This window comes from Vespa mandarinia, chromosome 11 (assembly GCF_050613455.1).
Source record: "Vespa mandarinia isolate Hongniang chromosome 11, ASM5061345v1, whole genome shotgun sequence".
Taxonomy (NCBI): Eukaryota; Metazoa; Arthropoda; class Insecta; order Hymenoptera; family Vespidae; genus Vespa; species Vespa mandarinia.
Window position 1 is genome coordinate 3,384,127 of NC_140820.1, and position 13,571 is coordinate 3,397,697.

At 40.3% G+C, this 13,571-nt stretch overlaps 1 protein-coding gene across 4 annotated transcripts in view; it reads right to left on the reverse strand.

Moving 5' to 3' along the window:
* vg (transcription factor vestigial) overlaps positions 1-13,571 on the reverse strand; it is a 53,391-nt gene that overhangs the window by 2,881 nt on the left and 36,939 nt on the right. For 3 of the 4 annotated variants that reach the window (XM_035866023.2, XM_035866025.2, XM_085660075.1), the window contains 4 exons: positions 12,775-12,985; positions 12,533-12,688; positions 7,981-8,104; positions 7,215-7,447 (listed from right to left, as the gene is read on the reverse strand). In XM_035866023.2, the coding sequence (XP_035721916.1) occupies positions 7,215-7,447; positions 7,981-8,104; positions 12,533-12,688; positions 12,775-12,985 (724 nt within the window). The remainder of the gene's footprint in view (positions 1-7,214; positions 7,448-7,980; positions 8,105-12,532; positions 12,689-12,774; positions 12,986-13,571) is intronic. The other variant, XM_035866024.2, reaches the window with a different exon arrangement.

Below are 13,571 nucleotides of genomic sequence, written 5' to 3' on the forward strand. Positions count from 1 at the left end.
CGACGTTATCCGACGCACCATTTACCAGCTAGTGCCTCGTCCATTTTGCCGAGGGCTTGCGAACGATTACGCGAATATGGTCGGAGCGTTCCTCTACGTGTGTGTGTGTGTCTGTGTGTGTACGTGTGCGTATGAGAAGAGCATAAATCGTCCTACACGTATGACACTTATGGCAACGTTATTTGGTGACCACGCTATCGAATTAGAACTCACTCTCACGAAGATTAGACTTGGACGAATCGGTGTTACCTAAAATTTCTAATTTCTAATATCCGCCTATAATTCATAACTTGACACTATTAATATCATTAGAAATACGTGGAAAATATTTTCTGCAAATGTTCGAAATTAAATGTCTACTAAAGTCTTTGAGATACTTAATTTTAAAATATTTGGAAGAATCGTTATAAATTTATTTTTACTTATCTCCGCGAAATGATTTTTCAAAGATACTATTGTGATCAATAATGGAATAAATAAACGTTTGAAATAAAGATATAAAGGATACCCAAGATAACATACTTGTCTTTGAAAGCTTCAACTGCCGACTACAAAGTAACGGACGAACGCACCTGTTATGAGCGTTTCAGTATTCAATATCGCGATATCAAAGAGCAACGGTGAAATGCTGTAGGAAGGAAGAGAGTTTAGAGAGCAAGAGGAAAAGAGGGAAGGAGTCCTTTCGTACAAAGTCTAAGGAAACTGGGAGACAAATGTTACACTCGAAGCACCAAGAATTTCAGCAGAGTTTGCCTCAACGGTATAATTATGTGGACGTCATTGTTTTACTTTGATCATTATATTCGTTTCTAAATAATATAATTATTAAACAGAAATTACATCACATATATATATATATATATATATATATATATATGCATATAATTAAATAATAATGAAAAAAATGATATGATAAAATGTTACCAATAAGATGAATTTGTGCGAAATATATTTCACAAGATTAAACTCTGAATTATATCGTTCTCAGTTGAGACCACATATAATTTGATTGGTTACACGTGCTTTATAAATAAATAGTTTCTAGATGTGATAATTTAACGTCATAGGAAATTCATTTTCATTGTTTCTTATTCTTTTCAATTATCTATCCCTCCTCTTTTTAACTTCGAAAGAAGCGAATCTTCATATCGGTCGAATTTAAGAGAGGGTGTAACTTCACAAGTTTCAGGTTGAAGAACACGAATCGAGCGTCGAGATTAAATTAAAGCGAACACCCTCGCGTTCGAAAACCGAAGATTCACCCCCTGCCGATCGAACCAACCCTCTTTTAAGGGATGCATACGAAAAGCATTGTGATGACCCTTATCAATGGGGGTCAGAACCCTTCGGAGTTTGGAATCCAATATACTCGCGGTAAAGGAGACTCTCCCTACTTTAACATATCCACAACTCTCGACCCTACCTAAAACTCATATGCATCAATGTACGACTATTAGGTAGGCATTATAACTTCTAGATCATCGATGCACCACGAAACAGATATTACGTTTATTCTTTAACAATTACGAACTTTTTAATTTCTCAATTATTTTTTATTCTCAGTATGTTGTCTCAGATAAAAGAAATATTATCAATTATTAATCCTCATATCAATTCTTCTTTGTTAAATCGTTGGGAGAATTGGCGAAGAGATACGAATGAAAACGAAACACCATGTGTGCGTATTCGCGAATGCAATAGGAACCCGTAGGAGAACCGAAACATTCCAATGCTCTCGTGGAATGTTAGATGAACCCTTTCCATAACAGGATGCTGAGTGGGATCGTCTAAATATGGCTAACTCGCTGTAACATGCTCGTAATACACATCTAATAAATAAGTTCTCTCTCAAAGAAGTACCAAGTGCCACTCTATAAAATTATATAGCTATAAGAAACAAATTATTTTATACCATGTCATTAGAAACGTCACATTTGATGACGTGATCATTGAAATCCAATTATTTAATACGTGTTGTGATCGCTAACGAGATGAATGTTGGAAAGATGAACATTGGAAATTAAATATCAGAAGTTTAAAAATTTGATTAAATATTATTTATCATGTATTGCAGCTTTCGAAAGAGACTAGAAAAAGAGGAGGAAAAGAAGAAACAAAAGGCGTTCGCCGATCTGGCAAAGCTCTCGGTTCGCCGGCCTGTCTCGTATCGAAGGAGAGGAGAGCAGAGTTCGAGAGATCGATATAGCCAGTGAGTCGACCACTCCCTCCATTCGGTAGACTGACCAATCGAGACTCGCTGGCCATCCCCGTGCTGACTCCCGGCAGCCGAGTGCTGCGACGGTGTCTCTCTTTTACGTTCTCTCCTCTACCTCTTTTGCTGGCCACCACGGTTATATGTGAGCTGTGGATTACGTGACGTCAGTGTGCGACGCCATTTTCGAGGCGCGTGCCAGAAAGCCTTCGGAGTAACGCTGCGCCTGCCGACTGAATAGTTCCCGTAAAATCTCCCGCGCCTTCGACGACTAGTTGGGATCATCGACTCTGATCGAATTTGATTATCGATCGGTCTGCTTTCGCAGAAAGATTCCTTTAAAGAACGGAATTTTAGAGAAATCAATAATTTATAGTCATTTCTTTGAGATGTTTACAAAAATAATATCCATTCTATATCTGCAATCACATTTCTTCATAGCAATAAAGATATTTATTTTGAAGAAATCGTATTTGAAGAAAAGAGAAAATGACGATTACTTTGAATGGAACTTTCATTTAAACAATTTGTACACGTTAAGATAAACATTTTATGGATAACTTAATATCCTTGAGTTAGAAGTATATCCAATAGAGGATTCAACTTCCTTTTAAATAAAATGTAAATTTAACTATTTTAAAAGCTGCACGTGCGACGTTCCATCCCGCAAGCGAGTAGAGATTCGAAAGAGGTAGGCAGGCAAGGAAAAAGCGTCGAAGGGTGGCTCGTTCGCCGACACCTTTTCGTTCGTCGGAGAAAAGAGAATCGGCACTTTTTCCGATCCTCCTGGAAGGACATCGAGTGGCGAGCTCGTCGCACGAAACTGTCGCAACGAAAAGCAATGCGACTTCGAGAAGAAGTTTTGCCCGCTTTTTCGCCCAGGCATTTCGTATATCGTACACGGTTAGTCCTATCTTGGAATCTCGAAGGGGCGGCGTCTCGAAGGACGAGAGGGAGAGAGAGAGAGAGAGAGAGAGGCGAAAAGGGAAAGGAGAAAGAAAAGGAGTAGGGGAAGGAGAAGGATAAAATTCAGCTTTGATTTAGAGACTCGTACCGACGCGGCGCCGTGACCGCTTCGTACCGCTTTCGTGCTTGGAAGCAATACCTTCCCAAAACTCGGTTCCGGTCTTTCGAACTACTTTGTCTGATATCGTGAAAATTTGTGATTTTAAACGATCTATAAGGTCGACTAAAAGATACATTGTACAGCAACATGGATTCTATTATTACCTGAATCGAGCTAAACTTTCAGACAAAATGATAATATTACGATAAACATTAACGTTAACAATTTTTCCATGTGCTAAAACGAGAATAAAATTCGTTGAAAAATTTTCCACCGCCGCGTCGTCACATCAAGTCGGTACAAACACGCGAAATGATAAATTATTCATCTACGTCCGATCGAATTTGTCCTCCAATGAAGAGAACGCGAATCGACAATCGTTGAGAAGTAGGGAGAAACCCAGGATGGGTGGTGAGGGTGGAGTGGGGATAGTGCGACGACCAAGATGAGAAGAGAGTCGGCGTTCTTTCTGACTCTTCACAAACGTCAGTCGGTAATTGCGATTTATTTCTCTTAATAGCGGTTAAACACCGGCCAATTTATTCCGTTCGAGTTAATTTTACACAATTATATAATTATCACGAGAGAAGAGAAGAGAAGAGAAGAGAAGGAGAGAGGGAGAGAGAGAGAGAGATATTAAAACGCACACAGATCGCGTATATACGCAACCTAATCGAGAAGACACCATTGCGAGATCTCGTAATGGTCGACACTTAAATTTAAAGACGGCAACTCCCTGTTAACCCTCCGTCGGTTTCCGTCTCCTGTCATTCGTCGACCAAGACTCGTTAACGAGCAAGACTATCGCGTCGATCGAGCGCCGATTAAAATCGCCTCGCTCCTCATATAAACGATCGATTAAACTCGATTGCTTCAGAAGTTTTTTTTGTCTTCGTTTTCTCAACGAACCAACTTTGTTATCCATCTATATACATACAGCGAGACATTAAAATATTTAAACACTTTTGAAAATTGAATAACTTGTTCTACTTTAGCCAAAGATAAAGGATACTTTGAATTTTTCTAAATCAATACTGAGATTATTATTCATTAGATGATAAATTTGCTTTATAAAATGAAAGAAAAAAAAATATATATATATAAAAACAATTAATTAAAGTGATTTTCGCGAAATATGAAAAATTCATGGATAAACGTAAACGATGGAAGCATCATTTACATAAATTATCTTAAATCGCATAAGTTTCTAATTAATTCGAACATTACTGGGAAACTCGCGACGAATCGAGATCGCGTAAGATCGCGGAATCGGTCAGCAATTTCGTTGCTCGCGCAACGATTCGTCCTACCAACAAGTCCATACTTATTTATTCATTAATTTCGAGAAGTGAAGTCGAGTTTGGGATTACTTGGAAGGAGGGAGCACAGAGAATGAGTTAGAGAGAGGTCTCTTACAGTAGCACACGCCAGCTCGAAATGTTCGAATAGTGAACGTTGTCGGCATTCCGCTAAGCAAATTCTTGAAAACTCGTTTGGTCGGTCCGGCCGCTTGAACCAACTCTCAATCTACACCGTAAAAGCAAGGCACGTGTGTAAAAGCTAACCGTCTCCTAAATTGGCCCTAAGTCTCAACTCGTTCTCTCTTTTTCTTTCTCTCAAAAGTAGAATACATACTTCAGGCAAAACAATTGAATTTCGACCAATCCATCATCGGCATATTATCTATACACTCAAGATCAATGAATTTTCTCACGTTACAAAATAACCTGCTATTCAATAATCATGTATCGGTATCGTTAATAATAGATAATGTTTAAGATGAAAAATCAAAAGTATCGATTAAATCCTCTTAAGAGAGGGTTGAAGAAATGGCTGCCATGAGTTAAATCAGTGACATCTGGAGGAATGATAGTAGGGAGCCGAGGTCTTCTATCGATTTTGAAGTCTCCACCTCACTAAACCTTATTATATCAAAATCTTTTAATTTTATTTTCTTTCTAAATCTATCCTTGCCTATTAACATGATCTTGCTAATCCGTATTATTTATGAAACCTTGTCGAACGTATCACAAATTCTATCGATCACAAAAATATTTAAAAAATATTTTTTAATCGAGTAAAGAAAATTTGCAAATTGTAAAACTTCACGTTAGAGGATGTAAAAGGATCTATTCGAAAATAGGAATAAATTCAAAAGAGGAAAACTAAAAGGACGAAACGGAAGGCGTGTATTTCGAATGCCAACGTGCAGACAGATGGGAGTGGTCTCCGCAATCACGATGGGCGTGGTGTTTTCACGGCATGTTACAGCTGCACCCCGCAATGTAACCACGAATCGTGCAGTACATTTACATACAAACATGCAAGCAAATTGTGCAAGCCTTCATCCACGCTACGGCTTATTTAACGCTTTGGAGTAAGACCAAAGTTCTTCCCTCCTTGTTTCTCTTACCTCCCTCTTATTATTCTAACGTTAATTTACTATTCACTTTATTTGAATAGCAATAAATGCATACATTGAAAATCATTTTTGGTACAGCACCACTTTTATACAGCTTTTGTTCACACGCTTTGATGGATCGAAAGAAAGCAAGAATCAAGTTCTGCGAAACTGGTTACCTGGACATTTTTATGTCATTTATGAAATGAAGAGATACACTGCCGAGCGAAGCGGTTTTTCTGGATTTCACGAGCTTCGTGAAACGATTGAAATTCTTTAACTTATTTATGTGCTTTTCTCTCTCTCTCTCTCTCTCTCTCTCTCTCTCTCTCTCACTCTCTCACTCTTTCTCTCTCTCTCGAAGCAATCATTTATAGTAAGTGACCATAAGGAGTTTCGAGTCAGTTCAGACGTGTTTTGGTATTCTTACACGTTGATATAAATGATTAGTAATAGTATTCCCTAACTTCTTAAAAAAAAAAAAAAAATTGAGAATATAAGAAATAAATTCATATTAAAACATATACCATTTGAAATAGAAAAAAAAAGAATGATGACTTTTCATCAATCAAAGTGTCCAAAATTTAAAAGTATCATTGTTTTTTATCGAACATTTGTAAAAGAACCTATCGGTTTCTTTGTTATCTGATCAAAAAGAGATCCATATAACTGAAGAGAGGATATAGTCGTCGAGAGAAAGTTAAATCCCGTACCGCAAGACAGCATCCCGTTGAAGAAAAGCAAGGGATCGGAAGATGTAATCGCAAAGACGACCAAGAGCGCCGCATGTATCCTCTCTCGGAGAGCGTCGAAGTGGTCGTAAGAGCTCGAGTTTCCTCGTCTTATATAATCTGTAGCAGAACGGATCGCCTTTTTGCTTGGACGTGTCCCGAGCACCTCGCTTCGAGCGAAGCAAAATGTTTTACGGTCCGGTCGGGTCTTTTTGCTATCCTCCTTGCGATTTCGGCGTGGGAGAAAGACAGAAAGGGAGAGAGGGAAAGAGAAGAAAAATCGAAAAGAAGAGAGAAAGGGAGAGAGACAGAGAGAGAGAGAGAGAGAGAGAGAGAGAGAGAGAGCATGCACTATATCGACCGACTTGGTCCCCCATTAAGCTCTTATTAATTGCGAGCATCTGAGGGACCGCTCGGCCTTTCTTGCTCTACCTGGACGCCATTCTACTCGAAGAAAGCCGACCAACAATCTCGGCTTCCTTTTGCAACTTTGATCGACCGCTTCAACGAGGATTTTCATATAAATAAGAAGTTGGGGCTACTCTACGACCTGGAATCCCTTTCTTCTTGCAAAAAGTCGAATCATTCAGGGAGTGTAGAAAGGGGAAGCAGAAGTGATGCACATTTTTTGCATAAGTAAAGCCACGATTCCTTATCATTCTAATTTCGGTCAGATTATTGTGAGGATTATAAAAAGAAATACTATTTGAATCGAACACTTTGTCTCGCGTCGTATACTCGCATCATTTTTCCTGTATTATCCGATTCGTTTATTGCGGGTTGTAAGGGTTCAATAATACTCACCGGAGAGGGAGGCATAAGGGCCATGAGGGTAGGGCGGCGCCGAGGATACGTCTACGAGTGACTGAGATGGCGTTGCCGACGTCCAGTCCTTATATGAGGCCGCGGCGTGCACGTGGTGTGCCGCGTGGTGAGCCGCGTGATGCGACGTGTGATGTCCTCTCGCACTACCCAAAAGCAACCCGCTGTAACTCGCTGCAGCGGCCATGTTATGCTGATGATACTCGTGCACCGCTCTGGAACCGGGAAGAGATTTCGATTAAGGCCAAGGTAAGGAAGATGGATAGAGGAAGAGAAGAGCTGAGTAGCGAGTGGTAAAGTCGAGAGGGGGAAGGAAGGAGAAGAAGGATGAAAACACAAGAGGAAGGTTAAAAAAAGAGAGAATGAAGGAGAAGGAAAGAATTCTCGATACCGTGGCCTCTTCTCAAGCACGGTGACAGACTGGTAATTTATACGACGGTCCGCGCAGCATCAGTGCTAAAGATCTTCCCCCTGGTACCTGCTGCTCCCGACGGTTTTCTGTATTTTTCACGTCCACTTCGTCCTTTGGCTCTTTTTTTCTTTTTCTACTCATTTAACTCGCCACGGATTATATACCGAGATCCTTCCTTTTATGATTCTTTATTTCTTTATCAAGATTAACTTTTGTTGCTACGAGATTTCTTTGCACTGGGTCCTTGAACTCGTAAATGCAGTTTTGCGGTAGGTTAAGAGAGGATGCTCGAGAAACGTGTCAAAATTATTATTTCTAATGAGTTGTAAAGCTCACCTATGTTGGTACGGAGCATAATGCGCGTGCCATGGATCCGTTGGATACTCGTAAACATCACTTGGATGCTGACTGTTCCAGAAGGATGGTGGGAAGTTCCTCATCGACATGGGAGAGATATTTTCTGTAATAAAAATCAACAAAAAGATTTCTGTCAATATTGTCAAAAGATTTATTGACTTGATAATCGCCATTATGTCCTATATTTTCAATTTTAATAATATTTCTATTGAAAGATTATTGTGCTCATCATATCTATGTAATCTGAAGATTATAAAGAATAAAAGAAAGTGTTTATTAGAATATTTCTACGCTTTCCCACGAACGTTTACGCGATCCTTTGGAAGGTTTTAGGTTTTATAAACGAGTGGTAGTCGGACTCCCACAGAATCGAACCGTGCGACAGAAGGGTACCGCGCGGTTGTTTTACAAGCACCCACTTCGAAGCCAGAAGCTTGTCCCGTGTTTTCTCCTACGGTTCCACCATGGTTTGCTCACGAGATTCCTCTTTTTTACTCCTTTTTTTTTTCTCTTCTCTATCTTCTTTCCTCCTTCCAATCTCAAACGCGACCAATTCAAAAGTATGGTCGAAGGTTCAACCAACAAGATCGATCGCGAAAGACGATTTATTTTTCTGATTCCACACTCGTGCCATTCCAATTTAACTCACTTGGATCCATCGACATAAGTCATCATCTCTATTTACTATTTCCAATACCATAAAGTCTCCGATAAATACTTTGGCATCGTCGATCATCATCAGTGACATGAGCGAGTCAGCGGGATACTGTGTGACTGGCGCTAGTACTTCTGAGAATCGAGGAAGATTCGTAGTCCTCGAACTTGTTAAAAAGCGTCGAATCATCGTCGTTTAACAATGTGAACATCATGAACTTGATGACCGATCAAAAAGAAATCTTTTGAGCTGGCTAGTATATCGGTTTCGTCCTCATAACTCGACCAACACTTTCGCCGTATAAAGAAGCCATGAATCGCATTGTTTCCCACGCATGGAATGTCGTCGAAGGTTAGTCAGAAAGAGAAGATTAGAGAAAAGACATAAAATATCCTTTTCCAAGCCATGTCCAGTGCAACCGGTCACCGATTGGCTTAATCAACGATTTATTATAAAACAAAATAAGTCCCTACTGTAGTTAACACGAGTTAAATAGTTTGCTGAGAGTTCCACGAAGCGTCCAATATCGAATAAATCGAAGATAGATTGCTCTTATGTATCCCCACCATTCTCCATGAGATCCAGCACGGCCATCCCCTTTTCCTTCTCCTCCTTTAGATTCACGGCGATCGTCGGTACCAACGGAGAATGTCCTTTATTTATTAACGCAATTAAAGAAACAGAGTGTCGAGCGTCCGCGCTTGCCTTTCTTCTCTGCCGATGCCGCGAAGGGGACGGAGGGATTCCTTCTCTCTTTCTTTCTTTCTTTCTCAGGACCGATATGCGGATGGAACGGGCTGCTCTTCGGCCCCTGTCAGAGTCAGATGTGCCAATAAGCGTGGTAAAGCACGTAAAAGGATAAAAGGTTTTCGAATCGGCGTTCCTTTATCGGCACGGATTCCTCGTGTGAATCTCTTCTGTTCTGAGTTCAGATTGCATAAGCTACTACTAATTGAGATAGACCTTTCAATGTTTATACAAAATCATAATCGTCGCTAACTACAACGCATCTTAATATACATATTTATCAGTGAATAGTATTGATTATCTTGATATTATGTTAATACCAAGATTAAATGTTAATTTTTCATTTTTTTATGTTATATCGATGTTGCTTCCTTTTTTTTGCATATTTTTAAACTTAACTGATGAGAGCTAACTGATCCTTGTTAATATTCGCAAATTGGCTTGATCACCCTACTCAATTTGAATCTAATCAGAATGACAACTATAAAGAAGCCACGGGACCCTTTTTAACAGTTCATGTGCGAGAATTAACGAGAAGTGATCTGGTTCGAGATGAGATCTGGCGTGGGTCCATGAGATAGCTCATATAAAGACGTTCGGAGAGACGCGATTCGTCAAAACGTAACGGAGAACAGATTGATGTGCTGCTGCGACTGGACAGCTTGTTATTCCGATTCAGAGTCGGCATATATGTATATACTGAGAAGAGAAAGAGAATAAGGAATAGGAGTTGGAGGCAGAAGAGACGAACGGGACTTGACTCGGATGTATCCGCCTTGCGCCTTCTCGTCCGTCGCTTTGAAGGCACTTCGTGTCAAGTAATTGCGTTTCTGTAACGCTTCACGATGGGATACGGGGCGTTAATTTGACGCCACCAACTGGAACGACGCGCTCAATTTCTCGGACTCAGTGATATTGCCCTTTTGAATACGCTCAGTTCACTCGACCTTTTCCCTTCAAGCACGTAATTCGCCTTGCGTCTATCATTGTTCTATACTATCTCCTACAATCTAAGTTTTATCAGTCGTACTAGTCTCTAAGCGTTCACACACACATACATACAAATATATATATATATATATATATATAAATGTAACAACAATTCTAGATTAATTACGTTCGTAAATGCGTTTTAGCCATTTGATCAATCAGAAAGATTGCTTTCTATAAAATTGCGTTTCATCAAGATTATCTTTTTTAAAAATACACATTTTTAATACAAAAATTCTGTTAACGTGGAACCTCACAAACGATGAGACAGTTTACTATATACGATCTCGAAATTCTCGATACTCGTTACAACATGTTCAATTCCGTGAGAGCACTAGATCGCACATTGCTTCGATATCGAAGAGATTCCTTAAATTTTAGATGAGACTCGCAGTTCCTCGGTGGGCGTACGATCAAAAGATTTTAACTGTTACTATATTTTAATCCATATCATCGTCTGACACAGTTGACTTACATCGTTACCGTTATCGTGGTCGTTTATCTAACTGAAAAAAGCCGCAATGAAAGTACCTCGAGAAGCGAGCGCCCAATCGAAAAAAAATTGTGAAGAAAAAGAGACAAAGATGGCTCGATTAAAAGCTCTTACACCGTGATAAGTTCATAACGAGCGAATTCTTTACTTGGAAAAGAAATACTAGGCGTCCTATCGAATCTATAGTAATTAATGAAAGTTTATAAAAGATTTACAGGAAAATCTGAAAATTTGATAGTTGTTGTCCCTTATAACGAATAAAAAATTATTCCCAAAATTGCTAATAAAGATCTGTAAAAACAAGATGCATATACATTAATCAGACATCTGGAAAAATCTAAATAATAAGTTCAGAGTATAGCATTTGGTACGAATCGAAACGTTTATCCACCTTCTCTTTTAGCAAAAGGTCGATCGATAAATCGTAGCTTCGAGGGTCAACGAGAAAAGGATGCTCGATCTCTATACGAAATCCCTTCGTCTCTTCTGTTTTCTCGATAAACATGAGAGAAGCTCTCCACTGTTCAGGCAGCGTTCAGACCTTTTACGTACGTTAGCCGGCATACCGCGGCTAAAACTGTCTCCGGCTTTCTCTCTCGCTCTCTCTCTCTCTCTCTCTCTTTCTCTCTATCTATCTATCCGCCTATCTCCTTCTCTTTCTCTCTCTCTCTCTCTCTCTTTTTCTCTCCTTACCCTCGAGGAGAGCACGGTTTGCGTCGTGCATCTTAAGGCCCGCCAGTGGAAGCTCTTAATTTACCTTTGCTACACTCTCGTGGTCGTGGAGAGAAGCTGAAAGAGAGAAAGAGAAAGAGAGAGAAAGAAAGAGTGATAAAGACAACGAGAGGAGAAGAAAGACAGCAAGGAGAAAGATAGAGAAAGAGAGAGAAAGAGAGAGTGGAGGTACAGAAGCGAAGGTGCGCAAGGCACATAACAATTAGGTCGTGTTGTCTTGAATTCTAAGCAGGCTAGTGAACTGATCCTGAGCACCGAGCGCGGGATAAATGCGGCCTTAAACGACACCGATATAGACGGACCGCTAACGTCGTTCGCGCTTGCCAAATCCTCCACCATCCTCTACCCCACCTCCAGCTTCTTCTTATTCTTCTTCCTCTTTTTCTTTTTTCTTCCTCCTCTTCCGCCTCAACGACAATCCCGCGATCCCCGGCGCGATGTTCCACGATCTTCTCCGACTTCGAACTCTCCCTACCCTGTGTCACCACAGAGTCAGGTTTTAAGTCTTCGAGTACCGACAACGACGGTACGATTGTTACGGGCCTTGTTAGCGTTGTCGCAAGCTAATGGCGTACTTTATTACCAGGGTTTCGCGCTTCCTTCCAAAAGACGATGCTGTCGTGAATGCAAGACGAGATTGAACGTTAGCAACCTCTTTTTCATGTATTCCAAAACGCTTTTCTTTGGTACTTCCGTTTATTCTGGACTAGCACTTGTTACTATTACTCTATATCATCCAGTTAATTTTCTTGTAAACATTAATATAAATCTATTGAAGCCATAATATGAGATAAATTTATATGTACGAAAAAATAATACGATATCCTAAAATTAATAATTCTTTTTATATCTATTTTATCACCTATCGATGCTCATGCATGTTAACAAATTTGAAACAAGATTTGGAAACATACCTTTGGGCTTGTCATGAGCCAGTGCCCTTTGGAAATGTTCCTCAACCTCGGATGCGGCATCCCCCCTGTAATGAGTGAAGACAACGCAGTTCGCGCTAACATATTGCGCCCTACTCTCACCATCATCCGAATCCTCCGCCGCTGTAGCAGCCCCTACTAAAAGTCAATTGAATTATAATTATACTCTAACTATACTAAAATCAATCCTATTTCAATGATCGCAATTATTATTTATAACATACCGTCTGTCGATCTGTCATCGTCGAGAGTTCGCGAAGGCTGCGATGTAGTAGTCGCGAGAGGTGGTCGAGGTTGAGGAGTTGGTCGAGGTGATGCTGGACTCGGTGCTGATCCCACCGAACCCGCGCTACTTGGTTGACCTTGCGGTACACTACCTCCACCACCACAAAGTTCCAAACCCGCTGCTTCCAGAGACCTTTGGTGTACGTTCAACTATAAAAATAAAGATGAGAGTCATTACTGGCGCGAGTATTATAAAAGATTGGCACATTGGTTAGATAATAGGCCATACTATGACTCGCTTTCTTATTCTGAACCTCTTATCGAATCAACGACAAAGTACTAAAGCTGACTACTTGAGACGAGTCCAATAACTATGTCGACATATTTGTTATTGGCTTGTTATTGCAACCCTGAACACATTATAATATATTGACGCAACGCGTCATACTTGAAGATTCAACGTTGATGTGCAGAATCAGACGTTAATTCCGAGTTCTCGGGATAGTTTTAATAGATTCGTTTAAGAGTCCTCCGATGCCAGAGGACAAGTCAAAGAGGGAGTGAAGTGAGATCCATTGAGCACATAGCGACGCCGGCCGTCGGCGTCCATTGCATCTCCCACCCTTCTTGCTTAGACTGCAAATAACGCGAGAGCTATGCTATGCGTACCGGCATCGTCACGGCCGCTGGCAATGAGACCAAATAGGACGTAATGCTCACTATTCATTAGATCCTAGCGATGCAAATGCCACGCCGGGTCAGGGTATTCTGCTTGAATTTTTTTGACGACAATCCT